At 40.7% G+C, this 20955-nt stretch overlaps 1 protein-coding gene across 3 annotated transcripts in view; it reads left to right on the forward strand.

The window, feature by feature from the left end:
- Positions 1-20955, forward strand: part of NR1H3 (nuclear receptor subfamily 1 group H member 3) — a 54271-nt gene that overhangs the window by 30217 nt on the left and 3099 nt on the right. The window contains exons 1-8 of one of the 3 annotated variants that reach the window (XM_067462754.1): positions 3213-3295; positions 3646-3740; positions 7894-8126; positions 10046-10312; positions 11776-11984; positions 14717-14896; positions 14985-15084; positions 16155-16268. In XM_067462754.1, the coding sequence (XP_067318855.1) occupies positions 8012-8126; positions 10046-10312; positions 11776-11984; positions 14717-14896; positions 14985-15084; positions 16155-16268 (985 nt within the window). In that variant the 5' untranslated portion in view covers positions 3213-3295; positions 3646-3740; positions 7894-8011. Of the gene's footprint in view, positions 1-3212; positions 3296-3645; positions 3741-7893; positions 8127-10045; positions 10313-11775; positions 11985-14716; positions 14897-14984; positions 15085-16154; positions 16269-20955 lie in introns of those variants that run through there. The other 2 variants (XM_067462753.1, XM_060763462.2) reach the window with 2 other exon arrangements.

The following is a 20955-nucleotide window of genomic DNA, read 5'->3' on the forward strand; positions in this document are numbered from 1 at the left end:
CTGTGGATCGAGAGATTTTGACAGGACAATCAGCCTAAAGGGACAGATTTAAGCCCTAACTTGGAAAAACTACCAGTATTTTTGTAGCTGAGGATTCTATGACTTTGAATGGATTTTCCCCCTGAAGTTCAGGTTTAAGCAATTTGTCCTTTCCCCATCCCGCCTTGCACTCTGCCCTAGTTGTTGGGGTCAGGTCTTGTATGGTTTCACATTCTTATACAGATGATATATATTGAAGGATTTTTTTAAACCTTAGGAAATTAGAGAATGAAGACAAAAGCAAAGCTGTTACTGTGAATGAAAAGAATAGCGACTTTACTATGGGAAAGCACATCGTATGCGGTGGTGAAGTGAACCATTAGGCTCCTTTGGGTATGAGATGTTATTCCAAAGTGAAGCTTATGATAATCTTAATTGGTTTATTTTGGTAATGTCTTGCATAATTACATTTGTTTTTGACCATACCTGGAAGACTGTGTCCTGTCCTGGGCGCTACAATTCAAGCATATTAACAAGCTGAAACATATCCAGAAGAGGACAACCAAAATGGTAAAAGACTTGGAAACCATGGCCTGTGAGGAGCAGCTTAGGAAGCTAAGCATGTTTAGCCTGGAGAAAAGAGGATTAAGAGCTGACATGATAGCCATATTTAAATATTGGAGAGGATGTCATGTTGAGGAGGGCCGAGCTTATTTTCTACTGCTTCAGAGACTAGGACGTGGAGCAATGGATTCAAACTGCAGTAAAAAGATCCCACCGAAACATCAGGAAGAACTTGCTGTTGGTAGTGGAATACTCTGCCTTGGAGTGTGGTGGAGTCTCCTTCTCTGAATGTTTTTAAGCAAGAGGCCAGATAGCAATCTGTCAGGGGTGCTTTGATTGTGTATTCCTGCAGACTGTATGGGTGGTCTTTGGAGTATCTTCCAATGCTATAGTTCTATGATTCTGTCTCACATGGCAAAAAGTTGACCTTAGGACATTTGTTCTCTGTGTTGCTCAGCTACTTCTAAGGGTGGGGATAAGGGCTGATGCCAACATCTTGGAAGTACTTGGCGCCTGATGGGAGACACTAGTGTGACCACAAACCAAGGAATAATATGCTTCTCTCAGCCTTTCACTTACATTTACTTCCCCATGGGTGGTGCTCTTCCCTATAGTTGTGCTTTTGAGAGGAAGGCTTGCCAAATAGTCTATCTTTTGGCATCTGGGGCTGGTACTAAGAACAAGAACTGGCAAAGCAGTGCACTCCACAGTTGCAGTTAGCAGGTATGTTTTAAACGGTATTTTGTTGTAATTGGAGTAATATAAAAAAGATTTGCAGGAACTCTAAAACCAAACGTGTACTCTTTGCCACTGGGCTTTTACATATTTCCTTTAGGCTCTAGTTACATTATTAGAGGGAACTGGTTCTCCCAGTACATTTAAAGTGGGAAGTATTGGCATACTCAAGCAAGTTGGAATTGAGTTGGGCTCCATTGCAGGGGTAAAAATGAAGGACATGTAAACAAACTACTAGAAAAGGGAGCACCTGTACTTTATATTTTCTTGTGACAAGCAGTGACTGTGAGGTAGGACCAAATTTAAGGCAGGATGAACAGTGGATTTCAGCTGATATCCATTCCCAAGCAGACACTTGACTTGGTGATACAGATGGTCATTGACAGAGTAAGAATCATGGTGGTCCGTGGTTCTGAAAACCTTGCCCCTTTTTGTTTGTGCTAATGACAAAAGTGGTTGGTTGACTACAATAAAAGCATAATTCATTTTTTTTCTACAGACCTGCTGGGGTAAGTGGTCATACTAAATGCAGCTTTATTGTCATGTTCAGTCCCTTTGACACATAGCAACTGTATGAAATGAGAGACCTCCAAGGCATCCTGTTACCAATAGTCGTGTTCTGTTTTGCAAACACAGGCGCTTCCAAGCCATTGAATGCTAATCAAGGTGATCAGCTGAAACATTCACAGCTAGCCCCAGCAAACAAAAGTCCTTTGTCTCACCCTGGTCATTCCACAGATATATAAACCCATTTTTCCTAGTTCCAACAGACCTCATTACCTCTGAGGATGCTTGCCATAGATGCAGGCGAAACGTCAGGAGAAAAATTGCCTCCAGAACATGGCCATATAGCCCGGAAAAACCTACAACAACCCATGGATTCCGGCCATGAAAGCCTTCGACAATACAGGACTGTGACTTTGCGCTGAAGACAGTAAATGTGAATCACTGAAAAATGCTATGATCTTTTAGTTGGGCATTAATCAATGTAATGCTTTATCTAGGTTTTACTAAACATTGCAAACAAACTGAACATTTAATTATTTTTATTTACAATTATGAATTTTCCTTTTTTGGTATGGGGAGTGATTTCTGTCAAGAATAGTGTACAAGAGACTTCACGGCCTTAATAGTCTCTGTTTACCATCTTGGATAACAAAGAGACCTTAAAGGCTTGTGCATTATTTTATGAATTGGCTTAGGAAATGCAATGTCCAAATAATAGATTTTAACAAAAGTTTAGGCTTGTGTTATATTAGTACACAGAAACTGACCTGTTAAGGTCAATTTCACAATTATTTATATTTTTTGGCATTTTCTCTCTGTTCTCCTGTACTGAATATTCAGTATATTGAATTTTTAAAACCTGTGTGAGAGAGCATAAAAGCATACCATTATTGCTGCACAACCCTTACTATTTTCTGTTGGCTGGCAAAAGACCTTTGTTTCCTTGGAAACTTTTGGTAATTGAGTGGCTATTGAGAAAACCACTTTTAATGGATTGCTAATGTATGTGCTTTAATTGGTGCCTTTTGAATTACTTTTAATATAATAATAATTTGATATAGTTTATTTTAGAAATAAACATAGAATAAAACATTTGTATTGTAGCATAACTGATTATATGCATTTTCCTATACCTTTCTGTAGCTACTTCTAAATTAGCTGTGAGCTGTATTTGGTGCTACTTCTGGGAACAAAGGGAAGGGAACATATATCTATAATTTAAATTCTCTGTTGTTCACAAGTCCTCGCTCTCAGGTTCCCCTTGGGGATTTCAGCACTGAAAATGGAACATACAAACCTTGTGTAGAGAAGCATCATGCTTCTAAGTGGATGCAGCATGAATTGTTGTATAGCTTTGGCTCAAAAAATATCCCTTGTTTCATAAAGCATATTCCTGTTGGACATAATACTTATCTTTTGTTTCAAATGCTTCATTTCTCATTTTGGAATTTTTTGTCAAGCAACATTAGATAAGATTCAACACACTGAAATTGCTTGTGGATCCACTAAGGTAAAAATGAGAATTCAGCATTTAGTAAAAAGGCTTCAGAAAGCATTTTTCTTAAAAAGCAACAAAATTGTAGCCATCTTAATCTGTAGCAGTAAAAAAAAATGCAGTGTACGGTTCCCATATCAGTTGCTGGCTTTAAAGAAGCTAGAGCAGTTTTTATCCTTCATTTTGAACATAAAAGTTTGGGAAGTTACTATTATGATGCCCTTTTGTTTTTATAAGTCTTCAAGGGAATTGAAAGGAAGTTGTCCCAGTATTTCCAGCTTGAATTCATTCCCTTGGGAATAATAAGCAAAGAAATGTAGTTCACTACTCATAAGAACTTCATAAGACATTTGTTACTTTTCCAGATGTACCGCAGATTGTACAACTGAGGAACTTGTATGCTTTCCATTGTGTCCTCATGCACTACTGTTCCTGTATCCTTTTGTGATCTTTTCTTTGTGTTAGTGTTTATATCTCCTTACTTAGGTTTCTAGTCCTAATTTCAAATACTCATAGAATCATAGAGTTGGAAGAGATGTTGTGGGGCATCCAGTCCAACCTCCTGCCAAAAAGCAGGAAAATCGCATTCAAAGCACCCCAGACAGATGGCCATCCAGCCTCTGTTTAAAAGTCTCCACAGAATGGGTCTCTTCCACACTCTGGGGCAGAGAGTTCCACTGCTGAACAGCTCTCGCAGTGAGAAAGTTCTTCCTAATGTTCAGGTGGAATCTCCTTTCTTGTAGTTTGAAGCCATTGTTTGGCGTCCTAGTCTCCAGGGCAGCAGAAAACAAGCTTGCTCCCTCCTCCCTATGACATTCCCTCAAATATTTATACATGGGCATCATGTCTCCTCTCAGCTTTCTCTTCTCCAGGCTAAACATGCCCAGCTCTTTAAGCCGCTCCTCACAGGGCTTGTTCTCCAGACCCTTGATCATTTTAGTCGCCCTCCTCTGGACACATTCCAATTGTGGTGCCCAGAATTGGATACAGGTGTGGTCTAGTAACCAAGGCAGAATAGAGGGGTTGCATGACTTCCCTGCATCTAGACACTGTACTCCTATTGATGCAGGCCAAAATCCCATTGGCTTTTTTTGCCGCCACATCACATTGTTGGCTCATGTTTAACTTGTTGTCCACGAGGACTCCAAGATCTTTTTCACACGCACTGCTCTCAAGCCACACGTCCCCCATTCTGTATCTTTGCATTTCATTTTTTCTGCCTAAGTGAAGTGTTTCACATTTGTTGCTGTTGAACTTCATTTTGTTAGTTTTGGATGATCTCTCTAATCTGTTGAGATCGTTTTGAATTCTGTTCCTGTCTTCTGGGTTATTGGCTATCTCTCCCAATTTGATGTCATCTGCAAGCTTGATCATCATGCTTTCTAACCCTTCATCTGCATCATTAATAAAGATGTTGAACCGAACAAAATTACTGCTTTAGATAATAAAACTATGAAATGTATGTACTGAATTTAGGAAGGATAACCCTCTACCCCCTTCTCTCCTCTCACACCGAGTTAATTGAATGCAAACTACTTTTGGACCTTGAATTTAGGAGGGAAATTGTCATCTCTATTGCTACTGTATTGATTAATATCTCTTGAATCCTTTGAGTGACAGTGAGTGACTTCAGCAATCCAGGAACTATTTTTTTGTCCACTTCTGGGAATGTTTAAGGAGGTCAGGAAGGATAAAGCTTTAAACCTCTGTCTCTCAACAGAAATCTTCTTTTTGTAATATGTGGATGTATTAAGGTTAATTTACCTTCCTGTGCACTAGACAGGAGAAGGAGCAAGATTAGGTGACAGGCAAGGAATGAAACAAACCAAGTCATACAAGCCATTTCAAAATGGAAACAGAAATGTTAAAATGGCCAACATAAATCAGATTAACCCCAGGCAACCACAACAACAACAACAACTTGTCGGGCGGCTTACATGGGGACGAGCCCAATCAACATAGTTAAAATACAGCATATTAAAATACATAAACAACAGCCAAAAAAAAAAACCCAGAATAAAAAGCAACACTGTAACCGGGGCCTGGATCCTTTTTCCAGAATATTTTCAGCTCTGTGAAAATAATACTACCTGAGTCTATAGGTAAAGGTAAAGGCTTTCCCCTGAGATTAAGTCCAGTCGTGTCCGCCTGGGGGTTGGTGCTCATCTCCATTTCTAAGCCGAATAGCCAACATTGTCCATAGACACCTCCAAGGTCATGTGGCCAGCATGACTGTATGGAGTGCCATTACTTTCCTGCTGGAGTGGTACCTATTGATCAACACACATTTGCATGTTTTTAAACTGCTAGGTTGGCAGAAGCTGGGTCTAACAGCGGGAGCTCACGCCGCTCCCCGGATTCAAACCTTCCACCTTTCAATCAGCAAGTTCAGCAGCTCAGTGGGTTAACCCACTGCGCCACTGGGGGGCTCCACCTTAGTCTATAGAGACTTCTTATGATTGCTTCATAATAGCCTTCCTTTCAGGCTAGAGCCCCCGGTGGCGCAGTGGGTTAAAGCACTGAGCTGCTGAGCTTGTTGATCGAAAGGTCGCAGGTTCAATTCCGGGGAGCGGCGTGAGCTTCCGCTGTCAGCCCTAGCTTCTGCCAACCTAGCAGTTCGAAAACATGCAAATGTGAGTAGATCAATAGGTACCGCTCCGGCAGGAAGGTAACGGCGCTCCATGCAGTCATGCCGGCCACATGACCTTGGAGGTGTCTATGGACAACGCTGGCTCTTCGGCTTAGAAATGGAGATGAGCACCACACCCCAGAGTCAGACATGACTGGACTTAATGTCAGGGGACTACCTTTACCTTTACCTTTCAGGCTACCTAAATGTAAAAAACTTCAAATTCTTGCCCTGTCAAAAACTGCCCCATGGATTAAAATATCTACACAGCAGCAAGTTTCACTTTTGCTGTTTGACTTGGCATCTTCGCATGATTGATGACATGTCACTTTTGAAATTATTCTAGGCATGAATCTGTGTCTTTCTCTGTGGCTCCAGCTGTCTGGCTTGCCTCCCTGTTTTCTGGAACATTCTGCCCCGAAATATTAGTTCCCACCAGTGTTGCCTAATTACTAAGTTGAGACCAGCAGACAATTGAATTGCATCACTCAGATTTCTGTTGTGTGTATAGAAATTCTTTTATTATTACAGTATGACTCTCATATCAGTGGTGAATATGTTTTAGACTGTGTGTGGATATGATGGACTTCTAGCCAAAGAATACCACTGAGTTTTGCTGGAAAATCTAAAAATGTCTAGAAAGGAATATTTTGTCAGATATGAATGAGTGAAACTGGGGATACTGGTCCCTTTGATATAAGATTTGCAGTTGTGTTCTGCTGTAATTTTTAGTCCTTTGATGACCTAAGAGGGGCCCCCTGGTGGCGCAGTGGGTTAAACTGCTGAGCTGCTGAACTTGCTGTCCGAAAGGTTGGCGGTTTGAATCCGGGGAGCGGGGTGAGCTCCCACAATTAGACCCAGCTTCTGCCAACCTGGCAGATCGAAAACATGCAAATGTGAGTAGATCAATAGGTACCGCTTGTGCGGGAAGGTAACAGTGCTCCATGCAGGCATGCTAGCCACATGACCTTTGAGGTCATGTGAGAGCTGTTCGGCAGTGGAACTCTCTGCCCCGGAGTGTGGTGGAGGCTCCTTTTTTTGGAGGCTTTTAAATAGAGGCTGGATGGCCATCTGTTGGGGGTGCGTTGAATGCAATTTTCCTGCTTCTTGGCAGGGGGTTGGACTGGATGGCCCATGAGGTCTCTTCCAACTCTATAATTCTATGATGCTATGAGGTGTCTATGGAGAAAGCCAGCTCTTTGGCTTAGAAATGGAGCTGAGCCCCCCCCCCCCCCCAGAGTCAGACACCACTAGACTTAATGTCAGGGGAAACCTTTTCCTTTACTTATGACCTGTAAGATCTTTCTTTAACATAAGATTTGATTAAATGTTCTTCCAAAAACCCCATACCTTCAGGAACATCTAAGACACAAACACCTTTTCTGCCTCAGAAATCTCTTCCAGAATGCCCAAAAAAGTCCAAGATTCTTCCATGGATTAAGCTGGGCCAAAAATTTGGGTTTTGTTTATTAGTTGGATTCAGCAAACTTTATTTTAAATAGCATGGAAGGCACTGTGTTATCTTGTAAACTTCTGTCTTTCTTTCTTTCTTTTGACTCCTTTTCTCAATTTGTCAAATTTGTATCTGCCAATAATATTTTTTCACAAACCTCTATCAAAGTGACATTGTTACCAATGGGAAGTCTTCACTTTTGACTCTATGCCGTTAAGACAACTGACCGCACAACGTGATTTATTTCTTCTTTTGCTGGCTTTGCTATTTTTACGTTGACTATTTGTACTTTTAAAGCTTATGTATCTGAAGCTGTTTTTGCCGTCTTTCCACTACATGGAATGGTTTTAAGTATAAAAGTTGGCTATATGTTATCCTGCAAAGGAATGAAGTTAAGAAATTTAATACCTCTCAGGTAAAAGGAAAAAGATGGCAATTATTAGGGAACAAACCAGTAGAGAAGGAGGCAGTCTGGATTGGTGGGACTTCACAGTGATTTTAAGAATTGTGTTTTCTTTCCTTGGCTTTCAGGTCTCTTTCAGAGGCATCTCAATTTTCCAAGGATTATTGTAAGAATGGATATGTTCATCGTGATCATAACTATACTATAGAAGCGAGAAGAATGTGAACCCGTCTACGGAAGACCATCATGGGTCCCACACAGCTTGTGGCACAAAGTCATGGGAAGAAGACAGGTGTATTTGACATGGAGGAGAAAGGCTTTGCACTTTTCCATAGCTCAGAGATTCCACTTGAGCATATAGGTATGTGTTAGAGGGGAAGGATTGTGAATAATTATTATGGGCATGACAATGTGCTTGAGGCAGATAACATTTTCTGCCGGCCACATGACCTTTGAGGTGTCTAGGGACAACGCCAATCCTTCGGCCTAGAAATGGAGATGAGCAGCACCCCTCAGAGTTGGGCATGACTAGACTTAATGTCAGGGGAAAGCTTTATTAGAGGGCATGAGGTGCATATACTAATGCAAACTGATTTTCTAAAGGCTGGTGGAAAAGTTGCATTCAGTAGTCAAAGAGTCAAGGGACAGAGCCTGTACAGAACAGGAACTGGAAAGGTTTTGTATTTAGCAATGGTGATGAGATCCAAACATTGCTGTAACTGTTGGTTTACTGAGCAAGCAAATCAATGTACCTATCTAGTATTGAATGCTTGGAGGACAGACAAAAGTGTTTCCTTTTTTTAAAAAGAAGGCAGGAGGGCTGTCTATGATCGGAGTACACATTTCTTGTTTTTCTGCTCTGCGTTTTGTATTGTTTCAAAAGCTTGTGAATACTGACTGAAAGAGATAGTGAAACAGAAAATAAAAAAGGGATAAATGTCTGTATATTACAATTCAGGAAGCAATGCTCTTTTCACCTTCTCATCAAAAATAATCAGACTCTAGGCAAAGTATATCAAGCAATGCTGCCCTCCACTGGTTAGCCCATTAAAGTTCAATTATTTTGGTGTGTGCTTGTGCCCTCCAGTTGCGTGTTGACTTTTGGTGACCACATGAAATTTATAGGGTTTTCTTAGGCAATGAATGCTCAGAGGTACTTTTGTCAATTTCTTTTTCTGAAGTAAAGTATAGCCTACATCACTTGTATTGTATTTTGAGGCTTCGGCCTGTGTAAGCCACATCGAGTCCTCCGGGAGATGCTAGCGGGGTACAAATAAAGTTAATAATAATAATAATAATAATAATAATATTCATTGGCAGTCTCCTGACCAAGTAATAACAAAGTCTACCCTGCTTAGCTTTCAAGGCCTGATAGGTTCTCGTGCCTTTATGTCAGTGGTTCTCAACCTATGGGTCCCCAGATGTTTTGGCCTTCAACTCCCAGAAATCCTAGCAGCTGGTAAACTGGCTGGGATTTCTAGGAGTTGTAGGCCAAAACACCTGGGGACCCACAGGTTGAGAACCACTGCTTTAGGTTATAATATTTAGATCTCACAGAACCATGTTAGGATAAGAAATATTTTGCTTAAGTATCTTATATATCTATAGATGTGTGTGTTTGTTTGAATGCATTTGTGCTAATTTGCAGATTTATATTGGTTAGAAAGAATCCAATATTCTGGCTTTGAGTCTCCTTCGGGAAAGATAAAGCAGGATAAACACAAACATAAACATAATAATAATTATAATATGCAGAGGGATTTTAATGGAGGAAGAATTTCTTGTATCCTTTTCAGTAGGTACAGTTCTCAGAGGCATGTTGACTTTTACTAACTTCTGTATTAACCCTAAACTGTAGAACAGGCATGGGCAAACGTCAGCTCTCCAGATGTTTTGGACTTCAGCTCCTAAAAATCCCAGTCAGCTAGATCCAAAACATCTGGAGGGCTGAGTTTGTCTATGCCTGCTGTAGAGTTACCTGAAGGAAGAGATTTGACAGTGAAATGAGCTGTCAAAATTTGGGACAGAATTAAAGACTTATCTTTTCTGGCAGGTTTACCCAGTCAATTTTAAACATTGAATTTTAACTTCACAAGTTATTAATATTGGTGTTTTAATCATTGTCCTTTGTGTTTTAATATATGAATTTTAATGGTATTATGTTTTATTTGTGTTTTCACTATGTTATACCTCCCCTTGAGCTAAATAATTGCTGTTATTATTATTGTTCACTCTAAGAATTCTTGGCTGATACACTTTCTCCTTTGTGTACATTTACAGAAAAACCACCCCTGAAACGGAAGAAGGGCCCAGCGCCCAAGATGCTTGGGAATGAGGTGTGCAGCGTGTGTGGCGACAAGGCTTCTGGCTTCCACTATAATGTCCTGAGCTGTGAGGGATGCAAAGGATTTTTCCGACGCAGCGTCATCAAGGGAGCGCACTATGTTTGCAAGAATGGCGGCAGATGTGAGATGGACATGTACATGCGCAGAAAGTGTCAAGAGTGCCGTTTGCGCAAATGCCAGGAGGCTGGCATGCGAGAGCAGTGTAAGTGGCAAGAATGGACATTTGTGAGCAACATGAGTAAAGAGGATATGGGGAAAAGCAATGTATAGAAACAATGGGATTATTGGGGCTCTTTACTACATAAAAAGGGTCCCCTGGTGGCGCAGTGGGTTAAACCACTGAGCTGCTGAACTTGCTGACCAAAAGATTATCGGTTCGAATCCGGGAAGTGGGGTGGGCCCCCACTGTTAGGCCCAGCTTCTGCCAACCTAGCAGTTTGAAAACATGCAAATGTGAATAGATCAATAGGTACTGCTCCAGTGGGAAGGTAACTGTGCTCCATGCAGTCATACTGGCCACATGACCTAGAAGGTGTCTACGGACAATGCTGACTCTTTTGTTTAGCAATGGAGGTGAACACCAGGGGAAACCTTTACCTTACTACATAAAAACTTCTGTGTGGTGGTATCCTAAACTCTGTGCTCAGAGAAAGCATATGATAGTTCATCTGTATGAATAATATAATATACTGAATTGGAAAATATTTCGGTTGTAATTTTTGAACTTTCACTTAATACTGAAGTGAATACTGAGATCAGTTGAACATAAGCATAAAGAAGAATCTCAGGCAGTGCCAAGGGGAGAGAACAAGCAGATAATCATTAAGAAACATGAAGGAAGATGGATGTATAGGCTATATACCTTATTTTATGTAAAGTTTGCACTCCCCTTCGGAGTGAATGAACAGTATAATACCTTTTCCCACAGTAATGAGATCTGGAAACTTGATTTCATCACTTAAATAAAAACAAACAAACAAACAAACAAACAAAACGAAACATGAGAAATTGATCAAGGAGCAGAAATTCCCAAGAGGCCAAATTTATATTGTGGGCTATAGTAAAGGTAAAGGTTTCCCCATGACATTAAGTCTAGTTGTGTCCGACTCTGGGGGGTGGTGCTTATCTCCATTTCTAAGCAGAAGAGCCTGCATTGTCCTTAGGCGCCTCCAAGGTCATGTGGCTGGCATGACTGCATGGAGCACCGTTACCGTCCCACCAGAGCGGTACCTATTGATCTACTCACATTTGCATGTTTTCAAATTGCTAGGTTGGCAATAGCTGGGGCTAACAGTGGGAGCTCACCCTGTCTTGTGGATTCGAACTGCCAACCTTTCAGTCAGCAAGTTCAGCAGCTCAGTAATTTAACCCGCTGCACCACTGGGCGGCTCCTTGTGGGTTATAGTGTGACTGAAATAATGAAAAAATTAATTGTACAGGATTGTTATAAAGAGAAGAAAAGTTGTTGAATATATTTGATGTAGAAGCCAGCCTTGGATGCAATGTAGCTTGATACTCGGAAACAAGAGATGCTGAAACTTTGTGTTTCCAGTCCTCTGTAGTGAGGGAAGTGGTTTTTTTTTTTTTTTTTGGTGACTGTGTAGTTTGTTTTGTTTTGTGGCTGGCTTCCCTCTCACTGTTTCTTATGCCATGCAATACATTTAGGTGTTCTCTCTGAAGAGCAAATCCAGCTGAAGAAACTTAAGAAGCAGGAAGATGATCAGGCCCGGATGGTGGTCGTGCGCCAGAACCCACCATCTCCTGCAGCCCCCCCTCCTCAAATGACATCGGAGCAGCTTGACATGATAGAAAAACTGGTGTCAGCCCAGCAGCAGTGCAACCAACGCTCTTTCTCAGACAGACTCAAAGTGACGGTAAAAGCACAGTCTAAAGTAAAAAAGCAACCACCACTTCCCCTGCAGTAAAAAGATACAAAACTTTCCTTTGGCTTGTTGGTCAACACACACACACACGGCCCTTTTTATGGTGTAAGACCTAAGGTGGCTCAGCTAAACCCCAAAAAATTATATCCAATTTAAAAGTCATCCAGTTAAAACCTTAGATTATAAAAAGTATAATATAAATCCCAAAAAACTTAATATAATCTTTTATGCTCTTAGTATCAAGAAAACTTTATGCATAAAAATGGAAGAGTATAGATCATATGCTTTAAAGAGAAAATTGGTTATAAAATGCTAGAAATAGCAGAAATTGACCAGCTATCTGTGTGATAAAAGAGAAATCAATACACAATGTGTTGTGTAAGGCTTTCATGGCTGGAATCATTGGGTTGCTTTGAGTTTTCTGGACTTTATGGTCATGTTCTTGTCCCAGAAGTCCCCCCCCCCCCCCATACGAAGGTTGGCTTAATTTCCTATCTCTCTATGACTTCACCCTTACCATTAGTTCCCCCCCACCCTTATCTCACCTGGAGTTTTTAAATCATCTTATGTACATGCGGCCCACCCTTTGTCTTTCTGTCATTATGCTTAGTTCCTATGTTTTGTGTATATTGTTTTATATGCTTTGATGTTTTATATTTTAATGTTATGTTCTTTATTTGATTGCAATTTGTATTGTTATATTGTAATTCTTGTTCGGGCTTGGCCCCATGTAAGCCGCTTCGTGTCCCCTTTGAGGAGATGGTGTCGGGGTACAAATAAAGATGATGATGATAATGATGATGATGATGATGATTATTATTATTATCTTCCAGAAGGATTCTCTCCTGATGTTTTGCCCACTTCTATGGAAGGCATCCTCAGAGGTTGCGAGGTCTCTTGGAAACTGGGCAAGTGCAATTTATATATCTGTGGAATGTCTGTTGGACGCAAGTGTGAATTTTGCAATTGGCCAGCTTAATTAGCATTGAATAGGCTGGAAGCTTCAAAGCCTGGTTGCTTTCTGCCTGGGGGAATCCTTTGTTGAGAGTTGTTAGCTGGCCCTGGTTTTATCCTGTCTGGAATTCCCCTGTTTCATGTCTGGCTAACAGTTGTAAAAAACTCTAAATTCAGGACAGTAAATTAAGAACAACATTCAGAAAACAGGAGAATTCCACACAGGAAACAATCAGGGCCAGCTAACACCTCCCAACAAAAGATACTCCAGGCAGGAAGCAGACAGGCTTTGAAGCTGCAAGGTTATTTAATGCTAATCAAGGTGACAAATGGCAACATTCACACTTGCCTCCAACAGACAAAAGTTCTTTCTCTCACCCTGGACATTCCACAGATATATAAACCTCACTTGCCTAGTTTCCAACAGACCTCACAACCTCTGAGGATGCCTTCCATAGATGTGGGCAAAACGTCAGGAGGGAATGCTTCTGGAACATGGCAATACAGCCCAGAAAACTCACAGCAACCCAGTCAATAGACACTTAATAAAATGTTTGGGAGCCTTTTTTATCTCTCTCATATATATACATATACATGTGTGTGTGTGTGTGGTGTGAAGATACTTGCAAGTCATAAAGTATTAATGAATGTGGAGGGTAGAGATTCAGATTTTATATACAGTATGATATAGAATTACAATATAACAATACAAATTGCAATCAAATAAAGTATGATAGTAGGATGATAACAAATTTTGCATTTAATATGTCTGGGTTGGAAGGCAAGAAAATGTTGTTTTTTCATTTTTGTGAGGTTATTTATTTATTGTGTCAGAAGTGAGTTGAGTTGATAGCTAAAATGTGTTTTTAAAACTTGCCATTATGTTTAATGTCCTTTGACCAGAAGCTGGCCAAAGGGGGGAATTTTTTAAAGAATGTAATTTGAAAAGTTGAAAAATAAAAAATAAAAATAGAGTACAGGTCCCTTAAAAAGTCTCCCTGGAAGCAATTAATCATTGACAGCTGCTTGAACAGAAGATCTTTGCCTGCTGATAAAGGGAGAGTCGAGAGGAAGCCACAATGGCCTTCCACAGAAGGAAATTCCAAATGATGGGAGCCACTCTTTCCAGTATCCTCGCCAAATGGGTCTGTGATGATGGTGAGACTGAGACAAAGCCCTTCACAAAGTATCTTAAGACTCTGGCAGGTTCATATAGGGAGACATGGACCTGCAGGTAGGCTGGACCTAAGCTGTGTAGAGCTTTATAGGTCATGACCAGCACTTTGAATTGCACCAGAATTGAAGCAGTAACCAATGTCTCCTTTTCAACAAGGGAGTTATATGCTCCCCGTGACTAGCCCCAGTTGGCATTCTGGTCACAGTATTTTGGACCTACTGAAACTTCTAAACATTTTCCAAAGGCTTTCCCATGCAAAGTGTTTTACAGCTCTCTTTCCACCTAGGAGAGGCTGAGCAGGAGGCATGATCCTCAGTGGGAAGCAAACAGGAACTTTATTTTGCCAGCTGGGTAGCATGGCACATCACCTGGACTTTGGATGCAGACACATGACTTTTGGGGTGGGATAACAATCAAAACAGTAAATGGTAGGGAATGGAGGGGACTGCTTGTGTTGGAAGTGTGCAAAAACTGTGATGTGAAGGAAGTAGTACATTTCTTATTCATTTCTGTAGGCTTTCTGCTTTTGCTTTGTCCCTTTATTGAACTCTTCCTTTCTTCCTCTCTGCTTGGCTTCCTTGTTGATTTCCAGCCGTGGCCTCAAATTTCAGATCCCCTTCACCGTGAAGCACGGCAGCAGCGGTTTGCTCATTTCACGGAGCTTGCAATCCTTTCTGTACAGGAGATTGTGGACTTTGCTAAGCAGTTGCCAGGTTTCCTTGAGCTTACCAGGGAAGATCAGATTGCTCTTCTGAAGACATCTACAATAGAGGTAAGACCTGCATGCCTTTTATCAAGACTCTTGCCAGAAGTGGCCATTGCAGTCACCAGTGAGATTTCCTCTGTTTCTACTGCTAAAGGTGATGCTGTTGGAGACATCTCGGCGCTACAGTCCAGAAACTGAAAGTATCACTTTTTTGAAGGATTTGAGCTATAATCGAGATGACTTTGCCAAAGCTGGTGAGTTAAACACTATTCAAAGTAACAACTTTTTTTCCCTTCACTATGGGGTTATTTAGTCCTTTCTGCATTTACAAATAAAATTTAGGTTTTGTTCCTGTAGAAGTCAGAATTTGATATTGTAGGTTATGTGTTTGTGTGTCAAGTCAGCTGTCAACATACGACAATCCCATGTATGTCATGGTGTTTTTTAGACAAGGAATTCAACCAAAGATAAATAATAATAATACTACTACTAATAATAATAATAATAATAATAATAATAACAATAAACTTTATTTGTATCACACCACCATCACCCTGGAGGGATTTGGGGTGGCTTACAATGGCACTCCATGGTGCAGCATATAACATAAAATGGTACATAAGTATAAAACCAAAGCACATAAAATTATAATAACAACCACTACAACTCAAATAACATAAAATAAAATTGCTCAATTTTAAAATGCAGAAATGTAAAACTAGCTGCCAGCAATTCACAAACTAAAGTGCCAGAGTGTCGACCTAATATAGGCCCATTACAGCATACTCAAAGGCCTGTTTAAACATCCATGTTTTTAGGCTGGGTCAGAAGGATTGGAAGTTGGGGCTAACCTCATCTCTTTTGGGAGGGTATTCCAGAACCATGGAGCCACCACCAAGAAGGCCCTCTGTCTCATCCCCATCAACCGTGCTTGATGTGGTGGTGGAATTGAGAGATACCTGTCATGGATACAGATGAAACATCAGGAGAGAATGCTTCTGAAACATAGCCATACAGTCAGGAAAACTCACAACAACCCAGTGATTCTGGCCAGGAAAGCCTTTGACAGTACATTTTATGATTCTGATTCTAAGTGGGACTAATACTGTATATTATGTAGATTTCATTTTGAACAAAACAGACATAATGAGATAAAAACAAAGAAGGCCAAATATAGGGAGAGAGTTTCTTTCCTTACTAAATAAGTCTCTATTTAATTTAGAATAGGCCCCATCAACATTTCTCATCTGGTACCCTTTTTCCATTTTCAATGTGCAAAATACTTTTCTTTTTTAACATCTTGTTCTTTGCATTTGCCTTACAGGCCTTCAGTTTGAATTCATTAACCCCATTTTTGGATTTTCAAAGGGAATGAATGATTTGCAGCTTAATGACGCTGAATACGCACTTCTAATTGCCATCAGCATTTTTTCTGCAGGTAAGATTTGTGGGAAGATGTGGAATGACTTAATAGTGAATTAAAGTGTGAATTAAAGATAGGAAATATATGTTCATGTGTCTGAGCATGGGACTTTTCTAATAATTGGAAATGTATGTACACCCATATATATCATTCAGCAGGATACTATTATTAGTGCTGAATAGCAGTTTGCACTGTGCATACTAATTCACATTTTGCAGCATAGGTCTTTGCAATTTGTCAATCATCCAAGGCAACAAACCAAACCATCCTTTCTAGAAATAGTTCTAAATAAAGAATATGAGCAGGCAGCTGTAGACTCAGATTTGCATTTCTATGCACATTCCCAGCTGAGTCAGCCTCAGCCATGGGCTCTGCAGATTCAAGTCTACTAAAGCTATTGATTTGTGTTTTTGAATTTTCCCTTCTGAAGCCTGCATGGAAATATTTTTGCTCTTTTTCTTTTTACTTGAGTAGCAAAGAGACAAGGTAGAGCTGTACTATACCAGGGAGTCTTGTCTTGTCCTGTCCACCCTCTGGTAATAGGATTTGCTGGACTATCTTTAGGATTTTGATAACAGCTAGTTTAGTAGATGTTTCTGATCTCTATATTTTAAAGCAGATGTTTATTTCTGAATTTTCCCCTGGTTTCCCCCCCCCCCCCCCGCCTTTAAATACATACATGTGGTGTGTGGTGCTGTCATTGTCACTTAGGGATAGACCAAGGTTATCTTGCAACTTTCCCTGTGTCATAGAACAAATGCATGGCAGGAGGTTGGACTGGATGATTCTTGTGGTCTCTTCCAAGTACATGATTCTATGATTCTTTAATGGGGTTGGAAATGTAGGCATGTTAATTTATCTCAATCTCTGGCATATATAAATTGCATATGCCCCCAGACTTTGAGAGTAGAAGTAATAACTGAAGGAACTCACTGTGAAAATAGATTGGGACAACAGTAATATAATAATATTCAGTATTTATATTCCACTCTATTTCTGCTTCATTGACTATTCTAAAGCCTTTGACTGTGTGGATCATAAGAAATTGTGGCAAGTTCTTGGTGGTATGGGCATACCAAATCACTTGTCTCTCTCCTGAGGAATCTGTATAAGGACCAAGTAGCAACAGTAAGAACTGACCATGGAACAACAGACTGGTTCAAGATTGGGAAAGGCGTATGGCAGGGTTGTATACTCTCACCCAACCTATTCAACTTGTATGGAGAACACATCATGCGATGTGCGGGGCTTGACGAATGCAAGGCTGGGGTTAAAATTGTTGGAAGAAACATTAACAACCTTAGATGTGCAGATGACACCACTTTGATGGCTGAAAGGGAGGAGGAGATGAGGAGCCTTCTAATCAAGGTGAAGAAAGAAAACGCAAAAGCTGTGTTGCAGTTAAACATAAAAAAAAAACAAGATTATGGCAACAAGAATGATTGACATGGGAAATGGGAAATGGAGGGAGAAAACGTGGAGGCAGTGACAGACTTTATATTTCTAGGTGCAAAGATTACTGCAGACACAGACTGCAGCCAGGAAATCAGAAGATGCTTACTTCTTGGGAGGAGAGCAATGTCCAATCTCGATAAAATAGTGAAGAGTAGAGACATCACACTGGCAACAAAGATCCGCATAGTTAAAGCAATGGTATTTCCCATAGTCACCTATGGATGTGAGAGCTGGACCATATTGAAGGCTGAGCGAAGGAAGATAGATGTGGTGTTGGAGGAAAGTTCTGAGAGTGCCTCGGACCACCAGAAGATCCAACCAGTCCATACTTCAGGAAATAAAGCCCGACTGCTCATTGGAGGGAAGGATAGTAGAGGCAAAGATGAAGTACTTTGGCCACATCATGAGAAGAAAGGAAAGCTTAGAGAAGATAATTATGCGGGGGGAAATGGAAGGGAAAAGGAAGAGGGGCCGACCAGGGGCAAGATGGATGGATGGCATTCTTGAAGTGACTGGATTGACCTTGAAGGAGCTGGGGGTGGTGATGGCCAACAGGGAGCTCTGTTGTGGGCTGGTCCATGAGTCGGAAATGACTGAACGAATGAACAACAACAACAAATTCCACTCTATCTCCCTGAGGGGACCCAGGGCGGATTACAGAACACATATTCGGCAAACATTCAATGCTGTTATACAATTAACAAGGACAGACAATACATAAACAGTGGTATAGGCTTTTCCCATCTTTTCCATCTCCGGCCTCTTGAGGCTGTGTTGAACTCTGACCACAGGGTGGAGCTGTCACTCCATCTTCCATGCCGAGGAGCTTTATTGTCTGTAGACGTCTTCCCAATCGGATTGCCAGCATGTTCTTATGGGTACCTAAAAGTGGTATCTATTTATCTATTCACTGTTTTCGATCTAGCAGGTGGGCAGATCCTGGGCTGACAGTGGGAGTTCACCTCAACCTGGGCTTGAACTGCCAACCCTTTGATCGGCAAGATTTTCTACAGCTGGTGGTTTAACCCGCTGTGCCAAAGCCCAGCCCAGTAGTTGCTACTTTAAAATTTAAATGTGAGCAGATGTATTTTTGAAGACTGTTACATAATTTCAAAATAGATCCTTGCTTTGCCACATCCAGACTACAGTCGTACTCTCTACTATGATGTCATTGAAGACCTAGAGGGGAAATACATTTGTTTCATGAGAACATTAGAACATTGAGATATATTCCTATGGAAGCCCCTAATATAAAAACAGAGACCATAGACCATGATAAATCCAATTCCTGAGAATGGTAGCTGGAAGCAGCTGTGCGTGCTGACTGAACACTCCTGCTAGCAGATTGGCTGTTTAACGCTACAGTGCCTGAATGAAGGATTCACTCCCACTCTTTAAATTTTCCACATCGTTATGTTACAACCTGGAACTGAAATGGATTTAATTTGCATTGTTATCACCTTAGTTCAAGTATTGCTTCGGTTCACAGAGCCTTTACAATTCCCTGGTGCTTGCATCTACATAAGAGACATTAAAAATCAGGAGAGGTGGACACCCAAATCAACTCACTTAATTACAAAACATTACCACTGCAATGTCTCCAGAGCTCAGTAAAACCAAGTATAATGAGCCAGATTCTCTCTAGCAGAGGTTGTTGGACATGTTTACAATGGAAATAACTGAACAAGGAAGTTTATAGTTCATTGACAAAAGACTGCTAGCATTTACTGATACTAAACTCAAATGTAAGGCAATTTTTTCCAACAGCCTTCATGATTATAAAATTTTGGTTTGCATCCCATATTGGGGGGGGGGGGGGAGTGAGACCTTGTTATTGTTATTGTTTGCCTTTGAGTCATTTATGAATTATGGCAACTCTAAGGTGATCATATCAGGGGACTTTCTTGGCAAAACCTGTTCAGAGGGGTTGTTCTTGCCTTCCTCTGAGGATGAGAGAGGGTGATTTATTCAAGTCACCCAGTAGGTTTCTGTGGCCAAGAGGGAATTTGAAACTTGGTCTCCCAGATGGATAGATAAACAAATAAATTGCACTCCCCCTTTTGACTTTTCAATATTTTATTGTATTAGAACTTTATATTTAAATGGATTCAATTTAATTACTAGACACTGGATACTCAGCACTGTGAAGATACAAAGCATTTTTATTGTGGCAAAATATAAAGTAACTAAAAAGCTGGTCTTTATAGAGGATTGGTGAGAAGAAAGCCATTTCTGAAACAAATATGTATCAAAATACATGTGGGAAGGCACAGCTAACATGGGGAAAAGTTCCCTTGTCTGATGAGATCATAACTGAACTTTTTGGCCTTGCTGTAAAATTTGGTGCACACCCAACAGTACACAAGTCTCTCTACATTTGTTAAAGGCATAGGATCCCAGCAAAATGCAAATAAAAATAGCAAATGTGAGAGGTCACCCCCCAAGGACAGGGGTCTTCAAACTTTTTAACCCGAGGGGTGGTTCACAGTCCCTCAGATTGTGGGGGGGGGGGGGGGGGAGACTAAAGTATGAAATCTAATACTCTAATCCAAGCCATGAAAGGAATGAATCCAGTACTGTAATCCAGGGGTTCTCAAACTTTTTGAACAGAGGGCCAGTTCATTGGGGGGGGGGGGGGGGGGCAGACTATAGTTTGAAAAAAATACGAGTAAATTCCTATGCACATCACACATATCTTATTTGTAATGCAAAAAGACATGAAAGAACAATGCAATATTTAAAATGAAGATCAATTTTATGGTGATAAACCTACCAATATTTCAATGGGAGTGTTGGCCTAGTTTTGGCAGATGAGATAGCCAAGTTAATTTGGATTGTTGTTGTGTGCCTTCAAGTCGTTTCAGTTTAGGGTGAGGGCTGGGTAAATGACCTTGGAGGGCCACATATCTGGCCTGCGGGATTTAGTTTGGGGACCCTTGACCTAGGCATTTGTACATTACTCAGCAGAATTCTGACAGAAGTTGACCACAGAATCATGCTCAGCATTAAGGGTAAGATGGATGGATTTAAAGTTAGGGTAATTTTAGGGGTAAACTCCTTTTAATCTGAAAGACACATGGGATTGGAGTGTAGGTTTCACTTTTCAGTAGGACAGTGACTGTAAATACACAACCAAAGTAATTATGGAGTGATTGCAAACCAATTACCCGAATCTCTTAGAATGGTGCTGTCAAAACCTAGAGCTATATCCAATTGGGAATTGGCTGATCACCAATGGTACTGATTC

The sequence above is a fragment of the Anolis sagrei genome, chromosome 1, assembly GCF_037176765.1.
Source record: "Anolis sagrei isolate rAnoSag1 chromosome 1, rAnoSag1.mat, whole genome shotgun sequence".
Lineage (NCBI taxonomy): Eukaryota > Metazoa > Chordata > Lepidosauria > Squamata > Dactyloidae > Anolis > Anolis sagrei.